At 60.0% G+C, this 22,286-nt stretch overlaps 1 protein-coding gene across 2 annotated transcripts in view; it reads left to right on the top strand.

Annotated features, from left to right (window-relative positions):
* Window positions 1-21,060, top strand: part of GMDS (GDP-mannose 4,6-dehydratase) — a 436,476-nt gene extending 415,416 nt beyond the window's left edge. For both annotated transcript variants that reach the window (XM_021099748.1, XM_021099749.1), the window contains 2 exons: window positions 20,509-20,577; window positions 20,756-21,060. In XM_021099748.1, coding sequence (XP_020955407.1) covers window positions 20,509-20,577; window positions 20,756-20,818 — 132 coding nt within the window. In that variant the 3' untranslated portion in view covers window positions 20,819-21,060. The remainder of the gene's footprint in view (window positions 1-20,508; window positions 20,578-20,755) is intronic.

Genomic DNA, 22,286 nt, shown 5'->3' with positions numbered 1-22,286 from the left:
CTCGGTGGCCATCCACAAAACCCGACCCGGACAAAGCATGAAGCAGGTGTCTGCGGCCCGCCGCAGAGGGAGGCCCTGTGCACTGGTCCCAGGGGAAGAGGAGAGCCTGCCAGGACCCCAACAACCACGAAACTGTCCTGTCGCCACCGGAGATGTGTCCCTACCGAGGGGAACACGGAGGAGAGCAGGAGTGTGCAGGGGAGCAGCTTGGGTGCAGCTGTTTCAGGAAACTCTGGGGGTTCAGATAGGGTGGAACCAGGGGCCTATTGGGGTGCTCTCTGGCCCCCACCCCTCCCTGCGTCCTGCCTGCAGGTCCCCGAACGCCCTGGGGTCCCCAGCAGGTTTCAGAGGCACCAAGGGGAGTCCCCTCTTCTCCAGGGAAGGCTCTGGAACAGCTGCCACCTGGTCTTAAACACCATCTCTGAGCAGTGAGCTCTGCGACACAATTCACTGCAGATTTTCTCCCCAAAGATCCTACAAGGAAACGTCGTTCATATGTGAAAGGAAAGGGTTGTAAAATAGACAAAGGCAAATACACCCTTGTTCTGTCGGTCCCTTCTGAGCATCTGTAAACCTCGCTATCAGTTAGTCGTTCAACAAACATCCATTCCTCCAGCCGACTGCCGTCAGCATCCTGGCAGGACAGCACGAGACGTTCTCAGGAGTAATCTCCAAACCTGCATTTTCATCAGACAAGCAGGAAAATGCTGGGACAGTTTTGTTCATCTTTTTCTTTTGACGTTGAGGCATCTTTCTGGGCTCTCGTGACAGCACCCTGTTCCGGTGGCCTGTGAGGTGATGGTTATGATCCGCTGGGATGTGACTCCTCGGATAGTCCAGCCGCCGCAGGACCTGCCGCCAGAGACCCACCTGGGGTGGGCCCTCCTGTCCCTGCCCAGCCCTGAGCACTCCCGGCACAGCCCTGTGCCGCTGACGTCTTTGTCACCTTCTCCCATCCCTGTGGCTGGAGCAGGCGGCCATCCTTACGCCCTACCTTCCCTTCCAAGTCCGCCTGAGCCCTGACCTCACTTTCTGGTCCCTGAAGCCTGGGATGTGGGCCTGCTGGAGCTGAGCTGAGTGGTGTCCACCCACAGAAGGTGTCCAGGAGGTGTCTGTGTGCCCCGGCCTCTCTGCAGCCTGCCGGCCACCATCCCCGAGCTCCAGCTCCAGCCAGGCTCCGGGCCTCAGGGTCTCCTTGTTCCCCCAGCCTGGGGCCGACCCTGTTGCTGCTGCTGTTCCGATGACCCCATGCTTCCTCTTTTCCTCGTCCCTTGTCCCTCGGTCACCTGCCCCTTAGATGTGACCCTGGCTCTCTGGCCACCTGCCTGCCCCAGCTCCTCCTCCAGCTGGACGCCAGGCACTTCCACGTGGAGAGGGCTGCGGCCGGGCCCCCCCGGACAGGCCAGAGCCAGCTCGCGCGCTGGGTCCGCCGTCAGACTCTTCCTGGTGACCTGGCTCGGGAGGTCACCCCGGAGCTGGATGGGCTGTCCAGACGGGGCTCACCCCTGAGGGCCCCGCCAGCACACCCGTGCGGCTCACGTCATTCATGCCCCAGACCCACCCGGGCAGGCGCGGGGCCTCTGGGAGCCACCAGGCGGGTCCGCCTCCTCAGCGTCGAGTGGAGACGATGGCCCAGCTCTGCGCAGGGTGTTGTGCGCGCGGGTTAATTACAGCCAAGACCTGGGGAGGCGCAAAGCTCCAAGTGTCTAAGGCCCTGGGCCGCCCCACCTGTTGCCAGACCCGCCCGGGGACACGGGGTTCTGACAGCCCCGCTGCGCAGTCCACCAGGGGTCTGAGAGTCTGAACGGACGTCAGTGAGACCTGCGCCAAATGTCGGCCGTCCCATGGCTTCCGGCGGTTTTCCGGAAGCCGCTCGGACCGCGGGGTGTGTCTCGGGGCCTCGGCGATGCCCAGGTGCTGGGGCTTTTGGTCCCTCGGGCCCCGTGTCCAGGTCAAAACAGGAGAAAACGGAGGCCATGCGGTGGGACCAGCACTGGTGACTCAGGAGTCGGGTGGCAAGGAGGGCCCGGGCTGTGCCCAGGCCGCTCTGAGAGGCGCGGGTGCCCTGCCCACCAAGCGGTGGTGGCGGTGGCCGTCTTAGGGAGCATTGAGGCGGATGTGGATCTGCAGCCTGTCCTCGCTTCCATGGAGGCTCTGCCTGAGCCTCGCCGCCCAGCGGGTGCTGGGACTCAGGCGCCAGCAGGCGCCCATCACAGGAGGGGGGGCGGTCAGCAGGGCGGCTCTCACCCGGGGAAGGGGCGGTTCCCGAGGCCTCCGTGTTCTTCCCCGGGGCGTGCAGGCCTCCTCTGCCTTCCTGGCGAGATGCAGGCGACATGTGCGGTTCGGGGACCACGGGCTGCGACGGCCCCTTCCCTCCCCCGGGCCGTGGGCTGCGTTTCCCGTCCTAGAAGTTGGAAGGCTTGTGAGCCCCGCTCTCTCGAGGTGGGTGTGAAGATTTTCTGACTCCTGTAGCGCAAGTCCTTGCTTTGGTGTTTCTCCGAAACCCTGCTGGGTCCGGCGGGGCCCCTTGAGCCTGTCGGCACGTGGGCTAGAGGCTCTGCCGCGGGCTTCCCGCCACCGTCCAGCCCTGCGCGGAGGAGAGTGTGCACCGCAGACACGCGTGTGCTCTGACGCCACCCGGGACCCGGCTTCGGGCTGGGGACAGTGCCCTCCGCCCTCACGGCTCCTCCGCGCAGCCCACACGCCCCCGGTGTAAAGGCTCCAGTTTGCTGGTGAACGCGTGTTAACGTGTAGACGAGTCAGGTGCGTTGGAAAACTGTTACTGTAACAGCAACAGTCCCGTTCCTGTGTCCACAAAGCGGACGCCACAGTGGACGTTACCATCAGCTTTTGCTTCACTTGCCAAGCGTTGTGCGGTGGCTGAGCTTCCCCGAAGGCCCCCTCAAGTGCACCCTGCAAACATGGGGTGGGGCGTCCAGCCCCATAAAGCCTTCTCACAGCAGAGCCCACACGGGCCAAGGACGCCCTGGAACTCGCTCCCCACCCCCTGCACCCAACCTCCCTTCGCCCCGACGTTGGGGGGCATCTGATGCCCGCAGCCCTCAGGAGTCGGTGGACGTGAGGTCTGACGGGGCAGGGCTCTGACACTGACGTGGGGTGACACTTGCTCGGCTGGTGGGGAAACCGGAGGCCTCTCCAAAGCAGGGTGGCGAGCACCAGGTGCAAAACCCGCACGAAGAAACTGGGAGCCAGCACGCGGGGTCCCAGGCCGCCCCACACAGGGGCCCAGCCATCTTCCCCGAGATGAAGACTCAGTCACAGCTCACGAGGCGGCCTGTCCACGCCGAGAAAGCTGCTGTCCTTAGAAAGCTAATTCCTTCTTTCCAGCTGAACCCCACCCCGCCTAGCCCTACGTTTCCCACCACACAGCCCGGTCCCCCCGCCCCCGGGCGTCTTTCCGGCAGGAGATCAGCCCCCCCCCAAATCGTCCCTCACCGCGATGCCTCCATGAGGAGCTCGGAGGCCGGGTGTGCAGGGACAGCCACTAAACTCTTCTTTCTAGTTTGGGGTTAAAAACGCTAAAGGCTTTCAACCTTTAAAAAAAAAAGCTAATGTAAACATTCCACTTAAGTGGGGAAAATCCTTCACTGAGAAGATACCCATCCCGCGTGTCCGTTGCACAAGAAGCATCGCGTGAGTCGCCGTAGGGATGGAAAGCGTCACCGGCGTCCCCGCAGCCCGCCCTGCCCCTCGTTTACGGCGCTGGGTCGCGTCTCTGGCCGGCACGGTGCTTGCTAGACACTGACACAAGGTCAGGCTCAGACACCAGCCCAAGGAGCGCCGCGGTGCCTCCCCCAGAGGCAGAGTTAGTGGCTCAGGAGAGAGGCGGCTTATTTGTTTCTAAGTTGGTGGTTTTTCCTATTGTGGTAACATATGCAGAGAATTTACCATGTTAAGCATTTTCAAGGGTGCGGTCTGGTGAAATACATCGTGTGTGTGTGTGACAGGTGCAGAGTCTGTATGTAAGTCTGAGTGTACGTACACGCAGCCAGCCTCTCCAGAGCGTCTTTCCTCTCCCCAAACTGAAGCCCTGTCCGCAGGAGCCTCTGACCCGTCATCCCCTCCCCCAGCCCCTGGCACCCACTCTCCGACCTCTGCCTCGGGGAGTCTGATTCCTCTGGGGACCTCATGTGCGTGGACTCCTGCAACACGTGGCTCTTTGTGACCGACGTGCTTTCACTGGGTGTCATGTCCTCACAGCTCTTGTGGCCCGTGTCAGAATTCCCTTCCTTTCCAAGGCTGAACAAGTGGATGGACCACATCGTGTGTGTCCATCGTCTGTGGATGGACCCTGGGCTGCTTTCCCCTTTGCCTGTTGTGAATGAATGTGCCGTGAACGCGGCGTTCAAATATCCATGCGAGACCCCGCTCTCAGTTCTGACCCGTACCCAGGAGTGGGGGTGCTGGGTCGAAGGTTAACGCTGTGATTTTGAGGAGCCTCCATGCTGTCTTCACCGGCGGCGGCGGCACCGTCTTGCTTTCCTCCGGGAGCGCAGGGTCCAGGTTCCCACCTCCTCACGGACACTTGTCCTTTTCTGCTTGGGCTTTAAGTAACCATTCTCATGCTCGTGAAGGCGCGTCTTGTGGGCTCGATCTGTGTTTCCACGCGTATTGGCAGTGGTGAGCGTTCTCTCATTGGCTTTTTGCCTATCTGTGTATCTTCTTTGAAGAAACACCTATTCAAGTCCTTTGTCCATTTTTTTAATCAGGATGTTTGTTTTGTTGTGGTTGAGCTGTTGGGAGTTCGTTATTTATTCTGGCTAGTAATCCCTTATCAGATAAGTGATTTTCAGGTATTTTCTCCAAATCAGTAGGCTGTTTTTTCACCCTGTTCACGTGTCCTTTGATGCATAGAAGTTTTAAATTTTGATGTAATCCAGCGTATGGACTTTCACTGCTTGTGCTTTTGGTGTCCCATCCAAGAAGTCATTGCCAGACCCAGGGTCATAAAACGTTTCCTTTATGTTTTCTTCTAGCCGTTTTCGCGTTTGCCCATATAGGCAAGGGTTGATTTCTGGGATCTGGGATCTACTCCGCTGGGCTGTTCATCTTCCTGCCAGAGCCAGACGGCTCTGACATCAGGAAGTGTGAGCCCTCCAACTTTGCTCTTCTTTTTCAAGGTTCTTTTTCTAATCCCAGGCCCTTGAGATTCCACAGGAATTTGCGGATGGAGGTTTATTTCTGCAGAAAGTGTCTACTGGGGTTTGGATAGGATTGCTCTGGATGGGCAGCTGTCTTTGAATAGTGGGGTCCTCTTAACACATCGAGCGTTCTACTCCGTGAACTTGGGATGTCTCTCCATCTACTCTGTCTGGTTTCTCAAGTCCCGTCGTAAGTACAGCCCCATCTTTACTCGTGCGGAAAAGGGAAGATTCATCTTTTTGCCTAGAGTGGACTCTAGTCCAATTGGAATAATAGCCAGAGTATAGCAGGAGTCAGAACAAAGGTGAGAAATGACCCCGGCTGAGGGTGTCAAGGGTGATGCCCTCAGAGGCCGAGGAACGGAGCCAAGTGGGGAGACGGGGAGGCAGGAACCCGGGGCTGGGAATCTGGGTGACCCCAGGGGGACTGGAGGCTAGAGTCGGTCACAGCAAACCTGCCAGAGGGACGGGACACTGCCACAGAAGTGGGCGACCTGGCCGAGTGTGGGGGAAGGCGGGGCAGCGTGCGTGTGTGCGTTGGTGCAAGCATGCCCACGCATCAACACGCAGGGCAGGGCCGCGGCGGGACGTGGACAGGAGGAGGCCGCCCACCGTGTCTGAGCAAGACAACTGGGTTCTCAAGGGCAGACTTCTCAGGATGCTTTTTCTCGTGACGGCAGACCCACCGGGTCTAGCAAACCGGGCTCCAAAGAAAGTCACTGAGGGAGAGCGTGTCACTGTCCGTGAGGAGAAGGTGACAAGTCCAGGACAGGGGACACAGGTGAGCCCCAGGCGTCAGAGCCCAGGGTTCTGCCTTCGCTGCCTGGGAGAAAGGAGACGTGCGTGGGGTGGCGGGGAGGGCGGGGGGACAGGAAGAAGAGTGGACGCTGTTCTGAGGTGACGGGGGCTGCAGATGCCACCCTACTCCCACCCCCCATCCCTGGAAACACGGGCACGGACAGCCGCACCTGCAGGACACTAACCGAAGACCCACATCTGCGCCCAAGTCGTGCGAGGTTTGAGATGGGGTTGAGTGACCTCGGGGGAGGGACCCTGCCATGTTGTCACCCCAACCCCAGATGTCACCACGAGGCTGTGGACACAGCAGAGTCTGAGACGTGGTGCCTGGGACCCAGAAACCCAGGTTCCTGGAGCACCTCGGAAGGGAGTCCAGGGCCCTCGCCTGCAAGGACCGGAAGTGGCTGCAGAGGCCCACATGCGTAGGGGGTGTGTGGGGAGGCCCTGCGCTCCAGGGCCCTCGATCAGCCCGACCTTCTGAACCTGTCATTGTTCCCTAACCTGCAGGACAGGTGTGAGCAAAGACGCAGAACAAGCCAGGGGTGAGTGTGGGCCGCTGCCTACGTGCTGGGGCAGGCCCAGGGCAGCTAGCCCCAGCTGGCTCCCTGCCAGCCTGATCCAAGGTGGGGCCCCCTCGCAGGAGAGGCAGAAGCCAGCTGAGCGCAGTCCTGGTCCCCCCCGACCAAGGCCCGGCCTCCGGCTGACCTGGCCTCCGCCCTAGGCAGCCAGCGGTCCTGTCCCTAGGCCCAGCCTTGGGTTCTTTCTGAGTTCAGGCGTCCGTTTGTTTTCCAGTCTAGCAAGACAGTCAGGGTTTTGAGGGTCCCTTGGACTGGTATCAAGTGAAGTGAAAAGCGTCAGAAGCCCCGCGGGTCCCTGGCTATGCCCGGTCACCGCTTGTCCCGGGTGCCACTGATCGAGCCATCTGGGGGGAACACTCAGATGGGCCAGTGCTTCCAGGAGCCTCTTCCATTTAAAGAAAGAGACAAAAGTGTGTCACCAGTTGTGTTCTCAGCTCGGGCCAGACCCTGAAAAGCCGGGGGAGCAGACCGGCCAGGACAGAGTCCAAGGCTTCCTTCCGCCTTTGCTATGTGTAGGGCGGCCCCATAGTTAGGGCCGTGCTGCGAGTGTGGCCCCATGCGGTTGACACAGTCTCCGCCAAGTCAGGGGGTCCTGGGGGGCAGAGCCGCCCACCGCAGATGCTGGGGCCACAGGAGCTGTCGGCCAGGTAGCTGGGCTATCCTCACCACCGTCCCTGTAAGGTGAGGCCCAGGAAGTCTGGCGAGGCGCATGCTGCAAAGTCCTCTTTGCTCTTTCTAGGGCTCCTGAGAGATGAATCTGGAAAACCTAGGAAGCTGGGACAGGTTGCAATTATTATCTGTTAGGACCTGACGCCGAGGGGTAGCCTTGAAGCGACACAGAACTGTCACTGTAGAGGATACAGTAAACTCACCTTCAGTTGAAAGAGAGGTGAGGTGGCCTTTGTCTGAGACCAAGCTGGAAGGTGGTGACATCAGCGAGACAGTCACGAAGGCAGGGACACCTGGTCCCTCGCGTCCAAACCTCGTGTGATGCGCCTCTGTGTTACAGGTGCCGCGGCGGGGTTCTAGGCCGCTGGGGATGCGGTTTTATGGGCCCATTATCAGGAAAACTGAGGGGCACACAGCAGGCTGCGTGCACAGCGCTGGGTCGTTTGACGCTGCCGGCAGAAGATGCGGCATTAGAGACTGAGAAGTTGTCAGGTGTCCTGCCTACGCCGGCCTCTGAACCCGAGCTCTCCCATCTGTTAACTAGCAAGTGGCCTGGACTTGACACCCAGGCTCTGGTTGCTCATCGCCAGGCGCACAAGCCCTGAGAGCCGGGCTCCTTCCCTGGCAGTGGCTCCTGAGGGGCCTCCAGAGTCCAGACTGACTGGACCCTGGGGGCCGGAAGTATCCACTCAGCCCCCACACCAGGAGCCCAACCTGTGGTTAGTGATGTCTAGCAAAACCCAAAACCTGGGGAGTTCCTGTTGCGGCAGAGCGGAGACGAATCTGACTAGGAACCATGAGGTTGCAGGTTCAATCCCTGGCCTTGCTCAGTACGTTAAGGATCCGGCGTTGCTGTGAGCTGTGGTGTAGGTTGCAGACGCGGTTCAGATCTGGCAGCTCCAATTAGACCCCTAGCCTGGGAGCCTTCATATGCCGAGGGTGTGGCCCTAAAAAGCAAAAAAAACACCAAAAAACAAAAAAAAACCAAAACCTATCCTGCAGAGGGTAGCCTAAAACAGTGTAAGTCCACACTTCAACAAAATAGGAATTCTGACCACATTTCTGTGTTTTTAAAAGGATGCCTTAACATTAAGCTCACCATCTCTTTATTTCTGATTTCGTAGAGTGTTGCCTTTATGGCCATTTTATCTGGGTATTCAAAGCGGTGAGTGCAAAGAGGAGCTCCAAGAAGACCGTTTGTGCTTTAGGTCCTTTATCAGCAAGGCCTCTGCCACAGGCAGCAGGAAAATCAAACACAGAGGCGGCAGCAGGGATTTCCACATTCTTTTCACACTCAGACCTATAAATGTGGCTATTTGACAAAACTGCTTTCATTGAAAATTGCTAACAGCTACAATGTTTCATTATTCGGGAGTGGTAATTAGCTCAGCTACCCATGAATTACAGGATTGCGAAACTAAGAGATCCGATCATTCTCTGAGCAAGACAGCTCTGCGTCTTTATTGAGACAAACACAGGAATAGAGGGAAACACAACTGCACATTCTTAACGTGTGTTCAGAAGTGTGCTCGACTCTAAGAGCCAGGACGATGGGTTTGGCAGAAAGTGATGCCTGTTCTGCATGTTTCTCATGTAAAATGGGTGACAATCAGTTGCAAGTTGAGAAGTGAAGCCACACCCTCAGCCTCTGCGGCGGAGGGACCCACAGGCCGGCCTGTGTTGCTGAGGCTGCTCCGTGCAGACCGAAATGTGTAGGCAATTCAGAAAGCGGCTTCACAGAGGAAGAGCCGGCTCGGGTCTGGGTGGGCGCTGACAGGGAGCGCTCCCCTGAGTCCACGCCCTCTGACCCTCCCTAAGGAACAACCACACTGCTTAGGCTGGTACTTCTACAGCAGTCGTGGGAGAAGCCTCTTTTACAGAATGCAGGCCTCTTCTCATCAAATCAGGGGAAGGGGCTTAAGACAAGGAGTGGGGTCACTAAGCGTCCCCCGGGCTGTGATGGGGGAGCAAACTGGACAGAGGTCCTGCACCCTTAGGTCAGGACCCCTGCACAAGGATGCAGGGATGGGGCTGAGTCAGTGACTTCAGGGCTCACTCAGGTTGGGCTGGGGAGGGGGGTCCAGATGGAGAGAGGGACCTTCTAGGATGGCACGGCCTGTCCCCACCCTGGCCTGAGAGGGTTTCCATGACTGCAGAGCCCTGTCTGTCCCACAGAAGAGAGGGTACCAGCCCCCCCTCCCTTCACCTCTCCAGCCCCACCATCGACCCTGTTGGTGAGCTGCAGCTCTTGGCTTCAGCTGTGAACTGACCTCCTCTCTGGCGCCAGGATGCTTAGCTGTCCATCCGAGCCCAGGCCCCAGGATGGGCGGGCATTCGATTAATCACTGAGTTTCTAGAAACGGGAAATAAACCTGGAGAAGTGGGTTGGGATCAAATTGTCAAAGATTTGACAGTCAGAACAAGAGTTTGGATTTTATTTGACAAATACTAGAGATTTCTTTCTGGGGGAGTGAGCAGCACCCAGGAAGAGAAGGGGCCCTGGGGGCAGGGGTGTTGGGGGGAGCTCTTGCCATGCAGGTGCATGTGCTGTTCCCGGGGAGCGCTGACGGGTCCACCAGACCTGAGCGACCCTCCCCGTGGGCCCAGTCCTCGCCCCCGACGGCACCAGTGCAGCTGGCCCTGTGCTTCACGTAGGCACTGCCTGCAGGTCACCGAGCAGGTTTTAAAGCCGCGACACTGCAGGGTTCTATCTAGGGGGCCCAGTCACCAGGAAACCGGGTTCTCCAGCCTTAACCTTAGGAGAGGGGAGAGTTTTGAAGGTGTAAAGGGGGACGTCTTCCTCCTCTCCCCCAAAACCAAAAAGCCAGGATAAGGTACAGAACTGACGGCTTCGGGGTGGTTGAACTGCTGGAAGGGGCCAGATGTCAACAGGAATGAAGCTGCTGCCGCCCCCCGGCCCAGGAACCTGACTTGCGAGCAGAGGGGACGGAGCCGTGAGGACAGGGGGTCTCCAGGCTGACATCAAGCCTCCCCTCCGACGCGGGACTGGCGGTGACTGCGTTTCTGGAGACAACACGGGACAAGTGCCGGCGGCCTTTCTCGTGACCGTGAGATACAAGGAGCCCCGGGACACAGGCAGAACCAGGAGGTGGCAGGTGGACCAGTATCTAAAAGCCTTTGCTTTAGAATAAAGGAATCCTCTGGAAGGGAAGGAGCGAGAAAGGAAGGAGACAGGCTGTTCAGGAGGAGCGGGGAGCAGAGGGCTGCTGGCACCGGGGCGTCTGCGTCCTGGGCAACACACACGGGTGTGGGCAGCGAGACGGGCAGCGGGTCTCCACCCTCCCCCTTCCCAGGCCTCGATCAAGGCCGTGGTGCCGGGGGCTCAGCCCCCGATGGAGATCAAAGCGGCCCTCGTTGGCCATCCCGAGCTATCTCCCTCGGGCAGGAAGAAGGCCAGCCTCTGCTCCCGGAGGTCCCTCTCTGCACGGACCCAGGGGCGCCTGCTGGGTGTCCGTGCTGCCCTGGCCTCCAGCCCATTCCCAGGACATCCCACGGGGAGTCCAATCCAACCGCCAGCCCTGGTGGCCGAAAGGCTCCCCAAGGGGACCCCCGAGGCCCCTCAGGCAGACAGTCTGATGAGAGCCCCAAGAGGAAACGTGCCTCGCAAAATCGTGGCACCTGGACCCACTGCCACGTGTGTCAGTGAGGGTGGCCTCCCACCCAGACTGGCCCTGTAGGCTCGGCCCCTCTCCCCAGGACCCAAGACCAGCCTCCTGAGTTGGGGTGCTTGGCAAAGCTAGGCCACTGCTGGGGTGACAGGGCAGGCTCTCATCTGCCCTCTTTCTGGTGTGTCTGCAGAGCCTGGCACACACATCAAAGAAGACAAGGCCTTGCTGGGCATGAGCAACCACTCCTGGGAGCGTCTGCATGGCCGTCCCCTACCCCGCTAGCCCTCAGATGCTTTCCGGCCTCTCTCTGGCTCATCTCAGCCTCGTGGTCCTGAGGCTGACAGCAGGTCCTGGGGGGCAGCATCCTGGGTGTGGACAGTCACGCGTGGGGGGAGGTCCTCCCACGTGGGCAGAGCTGGCTCTCCCAGGACACGCTCACACGCCCTGGAGCGCTACTCCACGAGCTGGCAGATGGGACCCCTCGTTTCATCTGCGGGCGTGAGAGCCCCGCCGGGTCACAGGCAGCGCACAGCTCAGGCCCGTTCCGTCGGCGAAGGCCCGCTGGCCGCACTGCACCTGCCGAGGGCGGCCGGGCAGCCTGTCCTGCTTGGAGTCCCCCCCAAGCTTCCATCAAAGTCAGCCGATTATTTTCCACTGCATTTTCCTGAAAGGATGTTATGATTTTCTAGATGTTTGGTGGCTGCGATAAATCAGGCTTTTATGATGTCATGTGAAAGGCCCCCCCGGTGCTTCCTCCTGCCGAGCTGCAGCCACAGCCTGAAAGGAAGGGACGTGTCAGCAGGGCACAGTGGACGCCGCCTGGCTTAACCCTTTCCTGGCCAGGCCTCGGGTCCTGGGGGAGGGGCCTTCCTCCCCCCAGGAAGGCCCGCAGCGGGGCGGTGGCAACCGGCCCTCTCTCGGAGCTTCTCAGGCTTCCTCCACAAGGAGGTCTGGCACCAAACCAAGACTCAAAACAAGAGAGAAGAAGAATGTGCTTACATGTGTGACGGGGTCACCCGGCTGTACAGCAGAAATCGGCACAACGCTGGAAGTCAACTTTAATAAAAATAAAAATTCTAAACATTTTAAAAAAAAAGACAGGACGTTCCATGGAACGCTTGGGGAGAGCCTACGTGATTCTACGAAAGCAATCTTTTGAGAGTCTGTTTCCTAATCATGAAAACGAGGTTTCCTGAGAAGGAGACGACACCGTGCCAGTGGGTTGGGCGAAGGTGTCACATGCTCTGCCCGCCTCGCTGGCCCCCGTGGAGGCACAGGTGTCCCCTGACCCCCCACCCAGCCCTCGCTGTTCCTCTGCTCGCTCTGCCCCCAGAGTGGGTCAGGCCAAGCCCATCCTAACCTTCAGAGGTCACACAGGCCTCAGAAAGTCAGATGCTAGACAGCATGAGGCCGCAGTGGCAGGTGACTGCTGTGGCCTTTGGGCTGAGATCCTCTGGGAACAATCAGGGACCACAGAATGAAGCCGCGTGACAGCATGGCCTTGCTGGGCTGACGAGCACTTTCCCCAGGGGGCCAGCAAGATGGCCAAGCTCCTCTTGGGCCCTGGTCCCTCGCCACCCGTCCAGACGCAGTGGTGGCCTTCTCCTCACCCCCGAAAGACCATGCTGCCCAGGCTTCAGTGACTTGGAGCCTCTGACAGATGTCACTGCTTCTGGAAGGGCCTGCCACCGTTTCAGGCTCACCTCCCCTTGGCCTTCTGGCCCACTCCCCGCAACCGAAAGGGGTCCCTGCCTGTCTCCTTCTGGACAGAAACTCAGGACAGCAGCCACGTCGTGTCCAGCACGGCCTTCCCAGCGCCTCAAGCAGTGAAGGTTTGCCAACGGTGAAGTGATCACGAGAACTGGGAAAGCCCAGTGCAGTCTGTCCCCATCAGCCAAAGGATGACAACCTCAGAAGACAGGTTGGGTTGGGCGCATCCTCAGGGTGACGGAGCTTTAAAGGAAAACCGGAAGACAAGCCACCTGAGGAGCTTGCGTCTCCTCGATGTCACACAGACGTCGGAAGGGGCACTGGGATTCAGAAAGGGTCACGCAGTGGTTCGTGGGGCTGCTTTCCACCCACGACCGGGAACCCTCCTGCAGCCTCGCCGGGAAGGCCGTGGTCCACTTTCACGGATTTAAAACCTGAGGCTCGGGGGAGTTCCCGTCGTGGCGCAGTGGTTAACGAATCCGACTAGGAACCATGAGGTTGCGGGTTCGATCCCTGCCCTTGCTCCGTGGGTTAAGGAACTAGCGTTGCCATGAGCTGTGGTGTAGGTCACAGACGTGGCTCAGATCCCGCGTTGCTGTGGCTGTGGTGTAGGCCGGTGGCTACAGCTCCGATTAGACCCCTAGCCTGGGAACCTCCATATGCCGCGAGAGCGGCCCTAGAAAAGGCAAAAAGACAAAATAAAATAAAACCTGAGGCTCAGAAGTGTTGGGAAACTCCCCCGAACAAGAGCTTTCCTGCGGCACAGTGGGGGAAGGACCTGGCCTGGTCACTGCAGCAGCCCGGGTCACCGCTGTGGGGGGGCTTCAGTCCCTAGCCTGGGGAACTTGCATCGTCTCAGGTGTGACCAAAAGAAAGAAAGAAAGAAAAAGAAACTTCCCCGGCCACAGGTCTGCATGGTCTGGTCTGACCCGTGTCCATGGCGCACAGCTGCGTGCCACGCCCTCCCGCGGTCCAGGGCCGTCCAGGCCAAGGGTCTCTTCCCGGGTAACACCCGTTCACCTGCCTGTCCCAGGACTTCCTGCGTGCGCACGGGTGCTCTCGTCGTCACGCAGCCCCCGAGCCCAGCTCCTTGCTGGGCTTGCCCACTCACTCAGATAACGTGGGCGCGGGGGGGGGGGACGGACCCCGCCTTGTGAGCACCGGCTTCTGGTCGGACACCCACCACTAGACGGCTTCGTGACACGGTCGGGCCGTGTGGTTTAACCACAGGTGTGTTCAGGGACAGGTCTGCGTTGCCCCGACAGAGCCGGCCGAGGAGGACGCCGGAGGGCCGTGTCATGTGGACACCCGGCAGCCTGGCAGACCCTCCATCGAGGGAGGCAGGTGGACTGGCGGGTGGACCCGCAGAACATAAAGGTTCGTCTTGGTGCTCAGCCTTCTGCGGCCTCGCGGACCCTTGCTGTCACACGTCACAGCAGAGGCCTTCACTGCTCCTCAGGTGAAACTCCCCAGAGAAATAACCAAAAAGCCAGAATTTGGACGTGCTCTGGGGCCTGCTCAGCTCAGCATTTCCTGAGAAGCTGCGGAGGGGCTGTATGTCTGCGTGACCGGGTCGTGTCATTTCGGACTGGGCTGGGGAGGGAGGATCGTGAAGCCGAGTGTCTTGAACCCCGGACGTGCGTGTGGGCAGAGTGTCCCATCTCGTGACAGAAGCGTCGTGTTCTCTGCCGCGCTCTTCAGCGCCAGTGTTCAGGGTGGGTGTGTTCCTGGGGGGCGGTGTAGACCCTGAGAACCGGGGAGGAACACGCTGGAGAAGAGTTGCCTTCCCTGGTGCCAGGAGGGGTCGTGGGTGCTGTGAGCGGGCCTCGGGGTGCGGGGGCCCAGGGCTGGGCCTTCACCCACAGGCGCGTTGCAGGTGCTCTCAGGCCCAGGGCAGAGGCCACCTAAAGCAGAGGCAGGATCTCTGGGTTGTGCCCGACTGTCTGATGTGGGCGTGGTGCTTGGAGGGTGACAAGCACCAAGCGGCAGCCTGCCTCGCGCTCCAGAGAGCCGCTGGCCAGTGGGGCTCAGCCCGTCCACTTAGAGGTGCTTTATCTCCTCTCCGCGGGCTTCGTGTCACCTCCTACCAGCAGGGGTAAAATCTTCACACCCTAGTCCAGTTCTTAACAGGAACCAGTAATTTCCGACCAAGATGGTGTGGCTTTGAAGCCGGGAACGCTGAGGTCACCGGCAATCTTATCTCCCTTTCATTAAGTGGCCCTGGGCTGCACTGCAAGTCAGCCCCTATCAGCAGGTGGGAGGGAAGATCGGGGCAGAATCAGAGTCAGGAAACTCCAGTTACGGACCTAATCCCACCCTCCCTGGGCTGGGATGCCCGTGAGCACCGGGGCGGAGGAATAAAGCTGACAAAGCAGTGAGCTCGGCTTTAGCTCGGCCACGCGGGGCAGGTGCAGCCCTGGGAGTGGGCTCCCCGCGAGGTGCGGCCCGAACCACAGCTGCGTGTTTTGCTGGAAGCAGCTGTGTGTACACAGCCCCAGGGCTCCCAGGCTCAGCTTCTCAGAGCTTCCCGCCGCCCAGTCTGCTCAGGCCAGAGCCTGGGTGAGCTGGCTGGGCCCCAGAGGCTTGCAGGCTGGCCAGCGCAGAGGGCCAGGGCGTCCCCAGACTGGTGACATGGGGAGAGGCTGGCCTCGGCGTGGGGCAGTGTGCGTCCGCTGGGCTGGGAGAGCACAGGGTCCTTTGCCTCTGCTGTCTGCCTGAAAGAACTGTCTTCAGGACATTTTTGAAGCTCTCTTTAAAAGGAAATTGATGAGTTCCCTTGTGGCGCAGTGGAAACGAATCTGACCAGTGTCCATGAGGATGTGGGTTTGATCCCTAGCCTCTCTCAGTGGGTCAGGGATCTAGCATCATGGGCTGTGGTGTAGGTCGCAGACTCGGCTTGGATTCCGAGTTGCTGTGGCTGCGGTGTTGGCCGGCAGCTGCAGATTTGCTTCAACTCCCCTGCCTGGGAACCTCCCCATGCCACAGGTGCAGCCCTGAAAAGCAAAAAAACAAAAACAAAACTATAGAAGGAAATTGGTGTTTAGTCCTGTGTCTCCTTATATAATTGTATCTCTTCTCTCTTTCTTCCCTTGTTTCTAATTACATCTCTCTCTCTCTGTTTTCTGTTGCTTTTGGGTTTTTTTGTTCGTTTGTTTTTTGCTTTTTCGGGCCTAACCCGTGGCATATGGAGATCTCCAGGCTAGGGGTTGAATTGGAGCTGCAGCTGCAGCTGCCAGCCTGCACCACAGCCACAGCCACACTGGATCCTCAACCCACTGAGCGAGGCCAGGGGTCAAACCCGCGTCCTCATGGATCCTAGTCCATGAGGGGAGCCCCATGCTTTTCTCTTTTACGCTGGCCCTATTTTCATTTTTTTTTTTTTTTTTTTGTCTTTTTGCTATTTCTTTGGGCCGCTTCTGCGGCATATGGAGGTTCCCAGGCTAGTCGAATTGGAGCTGTGGCCACCAGCCTACGCCAGAGCCACAGCAACTCAGGATCCGAGCCGCATCTGCAACCTACACCACAGCGCACGGCAACGCCGGATCGTTAACCCACTGAGCAAGGGCAGGGACCGAACCCGCAACCTCATGGTTCCTAGTCGGATTCGTTAACCACTGTGCCACGACGGGAACTCCCTTATTTTCAAAATACAGATGGTAGAAGATGCGTCTCCCTGGAGGTTGCCCACGCCTGCCAGTGGCCGCCCCTTTGTCAAAGGAGCCGCTCGTTGTAACCCCTTCAGCGCCATCCGCACGTGGGCACGCAAGGAAGTCAAGCTCTCGGTCACCTTCCCAGAAGGGGGTGCTGTGCTGGGGCGACCTCCGTCCTTTCTGGACCCCTTGGGGTGGATGATCCCTCCCCTCGGGTTGGTGGCTCTTCACAGCGGCGGATTCCCAGGGGCGCGTTCTTCCAGCCGAGAAACAGGCTCGGCCAGGGCGCACCGGTCCTGGAGGCCACGGGCAGAGGCGCCGAGGGGCAGCGCCAGGGCCCCGCGTGGCCTGCTTGGCCCCTTCCCCGAAGCCTGGACGGGCCGCCCTCTGCGCCCTGTTGGCTTTGCCCCTTCATCGCTGTGGGCAGCGGGCAGTGGAGCCGGGGCTGCCCGCTGGGCTCCCCCCACGACGGGCCCCGCGCTGTTGGAGCCGGAAGGCAACCGCTGGCTTCTCGTGGTTCATCACGATTGTCACTGAAGGAGGGGCCAGCCTCAGCTGCCACCTGTGCTCACGTTCGGCCGAAACGGGGGCTGCTGGCGCCGCGGGGATCGGGCTGTGGGCGCGACCGCTGCCTCCTCTGGAGCCCGTGACTCAGAGGCTGCCCACGGGAGGAGCGGGAAGCTGCGGGCGGCACTGCGGGTCTTTAGCGTTTGCCTTCCTCCTTCCTGACGCTCAGCCGCACATCTCCAGCCGTGCCCGGGACCGGCTGTGCGGCTCGACAGCTCTTCCCACGGACCGAGGGTGGTGTTGCTGCTGTTAGCGGTCCTGTCTTTCTGAAAAGGAGCCTCCTTCCAGGGTGAAGCTTTGCTGCTCCCTCTCCAGCAGCGTAATGTCGGGCCAAGAGCAATTCCTCTGGTCCCTGGGCACCTCAGGTCTTCCTCGGGGAATCCGACGGAAGCAGCGCGAAGGCCGAGCGCCCGCCCCACGGGCCCCAGTCCTCGAGGGCCTTTGCCCAGCGCCTCTGGGCTCTGGGCGCCTTCCCCCCGCCCCCGCTTCCAGCTCTGCGACCCGCTCTCTCCGCGGGCGCGCCGGGCTCTAAGCAGCACCCTTCTCTGGTACGTCTCTCACCTGCTCAGATGCCGTCACAAAACAGACGAGCAGGCAACACAACGCTTGGAATAAATACTGATGTTACACTTTCCTAGTGCGGCCTTGGTGACGGAGGGCGAGAGAGGTGCGACTGCGAACTCTGAAAACCTGTGTGACAGAATCTGCTCGACAGCTTCGCCGCGGTGGCTTTGAGGAAGGCGGGCGGGGGCCTCAGAGGCTTTAATGTGCTGAATAATGACCGTGACGAAATGGGACTGGGGGGGGGAGTCTGGGTGGCGCGTCGCAGGTGTGCCCTCACCGCCGCGAGAGGGCCGGTGCCCGGTGCCCGGAGCAGAGGCGAGGGGAGCCAGGGTGGAAGGCGGCCGGCACGGTGCCCCCTTTTCTGGATTTCATGTTAACTACCGTGGGCTCAGGGAGCGGCCTGATGACTTCTCCAGGATCTAGTCTGGCCCTTTATCAGTTCACTATACCAACAGCGTAAGCCAGGAAGGCCTGAAAAATCACTGCAGCCAAACACGCCCTCCCCAGCTGCTGCTGCGGGCGATTCTGCCCCCGGTGCCCGGGCTTCGAGGGTCGTGGCTGCCCAAAGCCGCTGGAGGACAAGCCCTCGGGGACAAAGGAGGCACGCGCGTCCCGGGGCCTGCAGACACTGAAGGGGCTCCGGCGTCCGGACACCCGCCTCCTGGCCGCTCGGAAGTTGTCGCCACGCGGGACCAAATCCGACCAGAGCACATCACAGGCCGCAGGCGCGGAGCTCACCTAAGGCGTCGCCGCGGGAACGCAGGACCCCGGCAGCCAGACCTCGGAGACGCTCCGCTGCCCAGCGCTTGGCCAGCTCTCTTGTGGAGAAAATTCGCGGGCCCCCCAGTGCGTACCACGCGTCTTGGAAACTACATAAACTCATCACTTGCATTCACCCCCTCCCCATTGTCATTCTGTGGCTTGAAGCCTATAAACAAAGAAGGAACCAAACCGTCAGGAAAGAAGAAAAGAGCAAAACAGACGAACTCATCCCCGACCCAGCGTCGGAGCTGCGCACACCCTGGTGGGCCCTGTGGTTTGTGAGACGTGACAGGCCCCTCCTGTGGGCTGTGACTTTGAGATGTGACCAAGCCCACAACTGTCCCTTTTCCCTCCGGGACACACGGGGGAGTAAGAACCCCCTCAGGAGGGGTTACGTGTGAGCTGGCCTTTCCCTCGTGTCCCCTGGACGTCGGCGGGGGCACAGGCACCGGGGCGGGTCTAGATGTCAGCTCCGGGCAGCTGGCGTCCAGAGCCGCTGTTTTGTTTTAATGGAACCTCATCCTTTTCCTTCACGAGATCTCTCAGACTAATTAAATTTCAGGGAGACAGAGCCTTGGCAGAAGAGGAAAGGTAGCCGTGCCGCCGAGCTCGACACTAAATTGGGATGTTTCAAGGGTGCGTCTCTGGTTTCAATGAACCCTGCACGGTAGCAATGTCTGTTTCTGAGCTTTTGAAAGCCATTTTCCTTTTTCCTTAATTGTAGTTCCCTCCTTGTTTTTATATTACGAGCTGCTTGTCGAAAACTGCAGGAAACAGTTACAATACAAAGCACCCCCTCCAAGCCTACTGGGGCCATCTGAAGTCACAGGGCAGGCGGCGTCATAGGGCCTGGCTCCCACCCTCTGCAGAACCCCCCACTTTCAGAAGATGTGCGGACGGAGGACGCCCTGCTCCTTCCGGCTGTGGAATTGAGGGGCCGCGTTTCCCAGCTCCCTCTGGGGAAGAGGCAGGCCAGTCTCTGTAGGACTCTTAGGATAGAACCAGAAGCGTTGTAGAAGTAGGTACACGTTGATTTGGGAAAGGAGAGAAATAAATGCATGTGTTTTTCCACTTACACTTCCAGCTCCGTGTTGCACTGTGTTAAATTGCAAATCAGTACAAATATTTGCTTCTGATTTCCCTGGAGACTCCGCACAGGGACCTGAGGCCAGCAGAGTAACTTGCTTAGCTGTTATTAACCCGGAGGAGTCGGTGAGGACTTGAGTGAGGAGGCAGGGCCTTTGGGAGCTTCACTTGGCCCAGCGCAAAATGCAGGGCTGGTGGCCGAGGAGCTGTGCGCTGAGGCGCTGGGCGCTGGGCCTGGTCATGGATTCCAGCCGAGCACCAGCTCGGGCCAGGCCGGGGCCAGGGTGGGCACGGCAGGTCCTGCGTCTTGCCCCGGGGAGTCCACCGCCCTGGAGGCTTTCACTTGCAGCCTGAGTGTCTGTCGCCTTCCTCCTGTGGCTTTAGGCTGCCGTCCTCACGGGGTTCGGGGTTCGGGCGTCCAGAGTTGGGCCTGCTGGGCCTGTTTTCCGGGGTTGGAGGGCTCAGGTCTCAGGGCAGTTTGAGGAGCAGGGCTGAACCCGGGCATGCGAACTGTTCATCTCCCCCCGACAGGGGCCGCTTTCCCGTCTTTTTCTTCCTTCTCTCCCTTCCTCCCTCTCTCTAGGTCTCCCCTTCCCACGGGCTGGGCTCCCCAGGAGCCCAGCAAGGGGTTGGGGCTGCAGGGCCGCCTCCCTCCCGCCCTCCACCTTCCTTCCCAGGAAGTCTCTTAAATGGAGGGAAGCTGGGGCCCTGGCGGTTTGCAGCTCCCTCCCTGTGCTGGAGGCTGTGGCGGCCCTTCTGCCTGAGTCACCCGCCTCCCTTGTGAGCTTGTCTCTGGATGAAGCCCCGTCAGCTGGGATGAGAAACGCACAAGTGGAGCAAATAAATGGGGAAGGGGGCCGCGGGCGGCGCAGAGGAGCACGCGGCTGCCTAGGTGGGGGTCCCTGCTCCTCGGTGGGTAGCGGGGAGGTGATGGTGGCGCAGAGGGACGGCATGTGCAGCATTGGAGGGTCAGCAAGGAGGCCCCCACGGGGCCAGGGCTGCGCCCCAGCGGGTTGGAGGGGCCGGGAGCCCCCCCCCACCCTGCCGGAAGCTCCGGGACCGGAGGGGAGGGGAGCGGAGTTGAGCACGAATCCCAAACAGCTCTCAGAGCGGCGTCCCTGACAACTTGTTGCATAAAAGAAAGTCACTAAGGCCAGCGGGACGTGGTGGCGGCCGGGCCGAGCGGCCTCCGGGGTCCTGGCGAGGAGCAGGCCGTCCTTAGACACTCCCCCGCCCGCCCGCTGGAGGGACTCGTGGAGCCCCTGCCCTGGGGGGGGGGCGGGAGGGGCCCTGGGACTGCCACCAACCCGTGTGCTCTGTCCCCGCCCCGCAGGACTTTCTGCAGGGAGACTGCACCAAAGCCAAGCAGAAGCTCAACTGGAAGCCCCGGGTCGGTTTTGATGTAAGTGCCTCTCCAAGCCTCCTAGGTCCCAGGTCCCTGCCGGTGGTCCGGGGAGGGAGGGACGCGGCGAACGGGTGGCTGGGCCCCCGGGGCGAGGAGGGCCGGGAGGCTGCGCAGGCTGCTGGGGGGGAGGGGGACGGGGCCCCCTGTGTCATTGCCGCCTGCACTGTCCCCGCAGGAGCTGGTGAGGGAGATGGTGGATGCCGACGTGGAGCTGATGCGAACCAATCCCAACGCCTGAGCGCCTGGGCGCCTCCGAGCAGACCCGCCACCACCGCGAGGTTTGCAGCAGCAGGGGAAGAGCCCGGCTCTGCCCACTTCCCTTTTGTCCGGGTCGCCTCTGATCAGTTTTGGAAATCAAGATGTTTTAATCACAGATTCACTTTTCTTGAAATTATGTCGCTGAGACAACTAAAATTGTGGGGCTTTCAGATGATTTTTCTTATTAAAAACGGCCTTTCTCTGTTAACCAGCATCAGCACAGCCCATGTCCGTGTTGTCTCCTAGTTATAAAAACAGCTATAAGGACCCCCAAACAAAACTACCCAAGTCCTGGCCTGGAATGAAGCCGCTTCCTTCTGAGAGCCCCGCCTGGCTGAGCCTGGCCTTGCCGCAGCGGCAGCAGCCTCCCGAGCCTCTGCCTGGGGCTTGGCTTTCGCCCCTCCCGGTGACAGCAAGCCACTCTCTGCAGCCCATCTGGAAACCCAGCTCCTGCAGAAAGGCGGCATTCACACCAGCTCTGGTCTCGGCGACTATAATTAGAACCCACAGGGCTCCCACCCTCTCAGAAGAAGCCTTGAGAAACAGGAGTTCGCAGAAGCAGCTTGCAGGAGGGCGAATGTTGCTGGACCGCCCATGCCAGGCCCCGGGTTACCCGGAGGTCTCTGAGCCCGCGCCTCTGCTGTGGTCTAGACGCACACTGCCTACTTCCAACCTATTCTCGGTGCGAGATCACTCTTTCAGCCTAATTTTGATTTAGGCATTCAACCAGTTCATACGAAGTGCCTAATGTATGCCCGACAGCGTGCGTGTGACCCACCTCAGGTTAATTAGAAACCCGGCTTGGGTTTGACTGAACGCATCGTTGAGGGGCCTGGCTTTACCCTCGCGTGTCCTCCCGAGCCGCCCGGCTTGTGGAATCCACCAGCATCAAGCGAGGGTTTGTGCGCAGGTGGAGACCTCTGCGTGAAATACGGTATTTCGCCCCAGAACAAATTAGGTCAGGACTCTCCCCCCCCCACTCCCCCTCCAAGGAAAATAAAACTTTACAGCAAATGGAATTCCAGCCTTCGCACATGCTCGTGTGAGCGCAGCCGAACTATTTCGGAATGTCTCCACGGCAGGTTTATGATCTGGGGGAGGACCCGGCCCGGCGGCGGGTGGCAGGAAAGAGGGCTCTTTGTGTGGCTGCCCAGTTGCTGCGGAAGCCTGCTGGCCGAGGCCCGGGCTCCGATGGCGCAGAACTGGGGGCCTGAGCTGGCCCACCCGGTTCTCAGGAGCTGCCCCAGGACCGGGCCTTCTCCCAATCGAGATGCTGCTAATTGGAAACAGATGGTCCCTGGAAGGCTGGGCCTCCAGGCCTAGGCAGGCTGGTGGGCGCACGCGCACACACAGACTCCAGTACATACATGCAAACACTCCCAAAGACACACGTGCACAGTCACACACACCCGGAGTCACATACACACACGGTCACACACAGACTCCAG

Source organism: Sus scrofa, chromosome 7 (assembly GCF_000003025.6).
Source record: "Sus scrofa isolate TJ Tabasco breed Duroc chromosome 7, Sscrofa11.1, whole genome shotgun sequence".
Lineage (NCBI taxonomy): Eukaryota > Metazoa > Chordata > Mammalia > Artiodactyla > Suidae > Sus > Sus scrofa.
The sequence above is the reverse complement of the archived record's forward strand: the minus strand, read 5'-3'. Positions and strand labels throughout refer to the sequence as shown.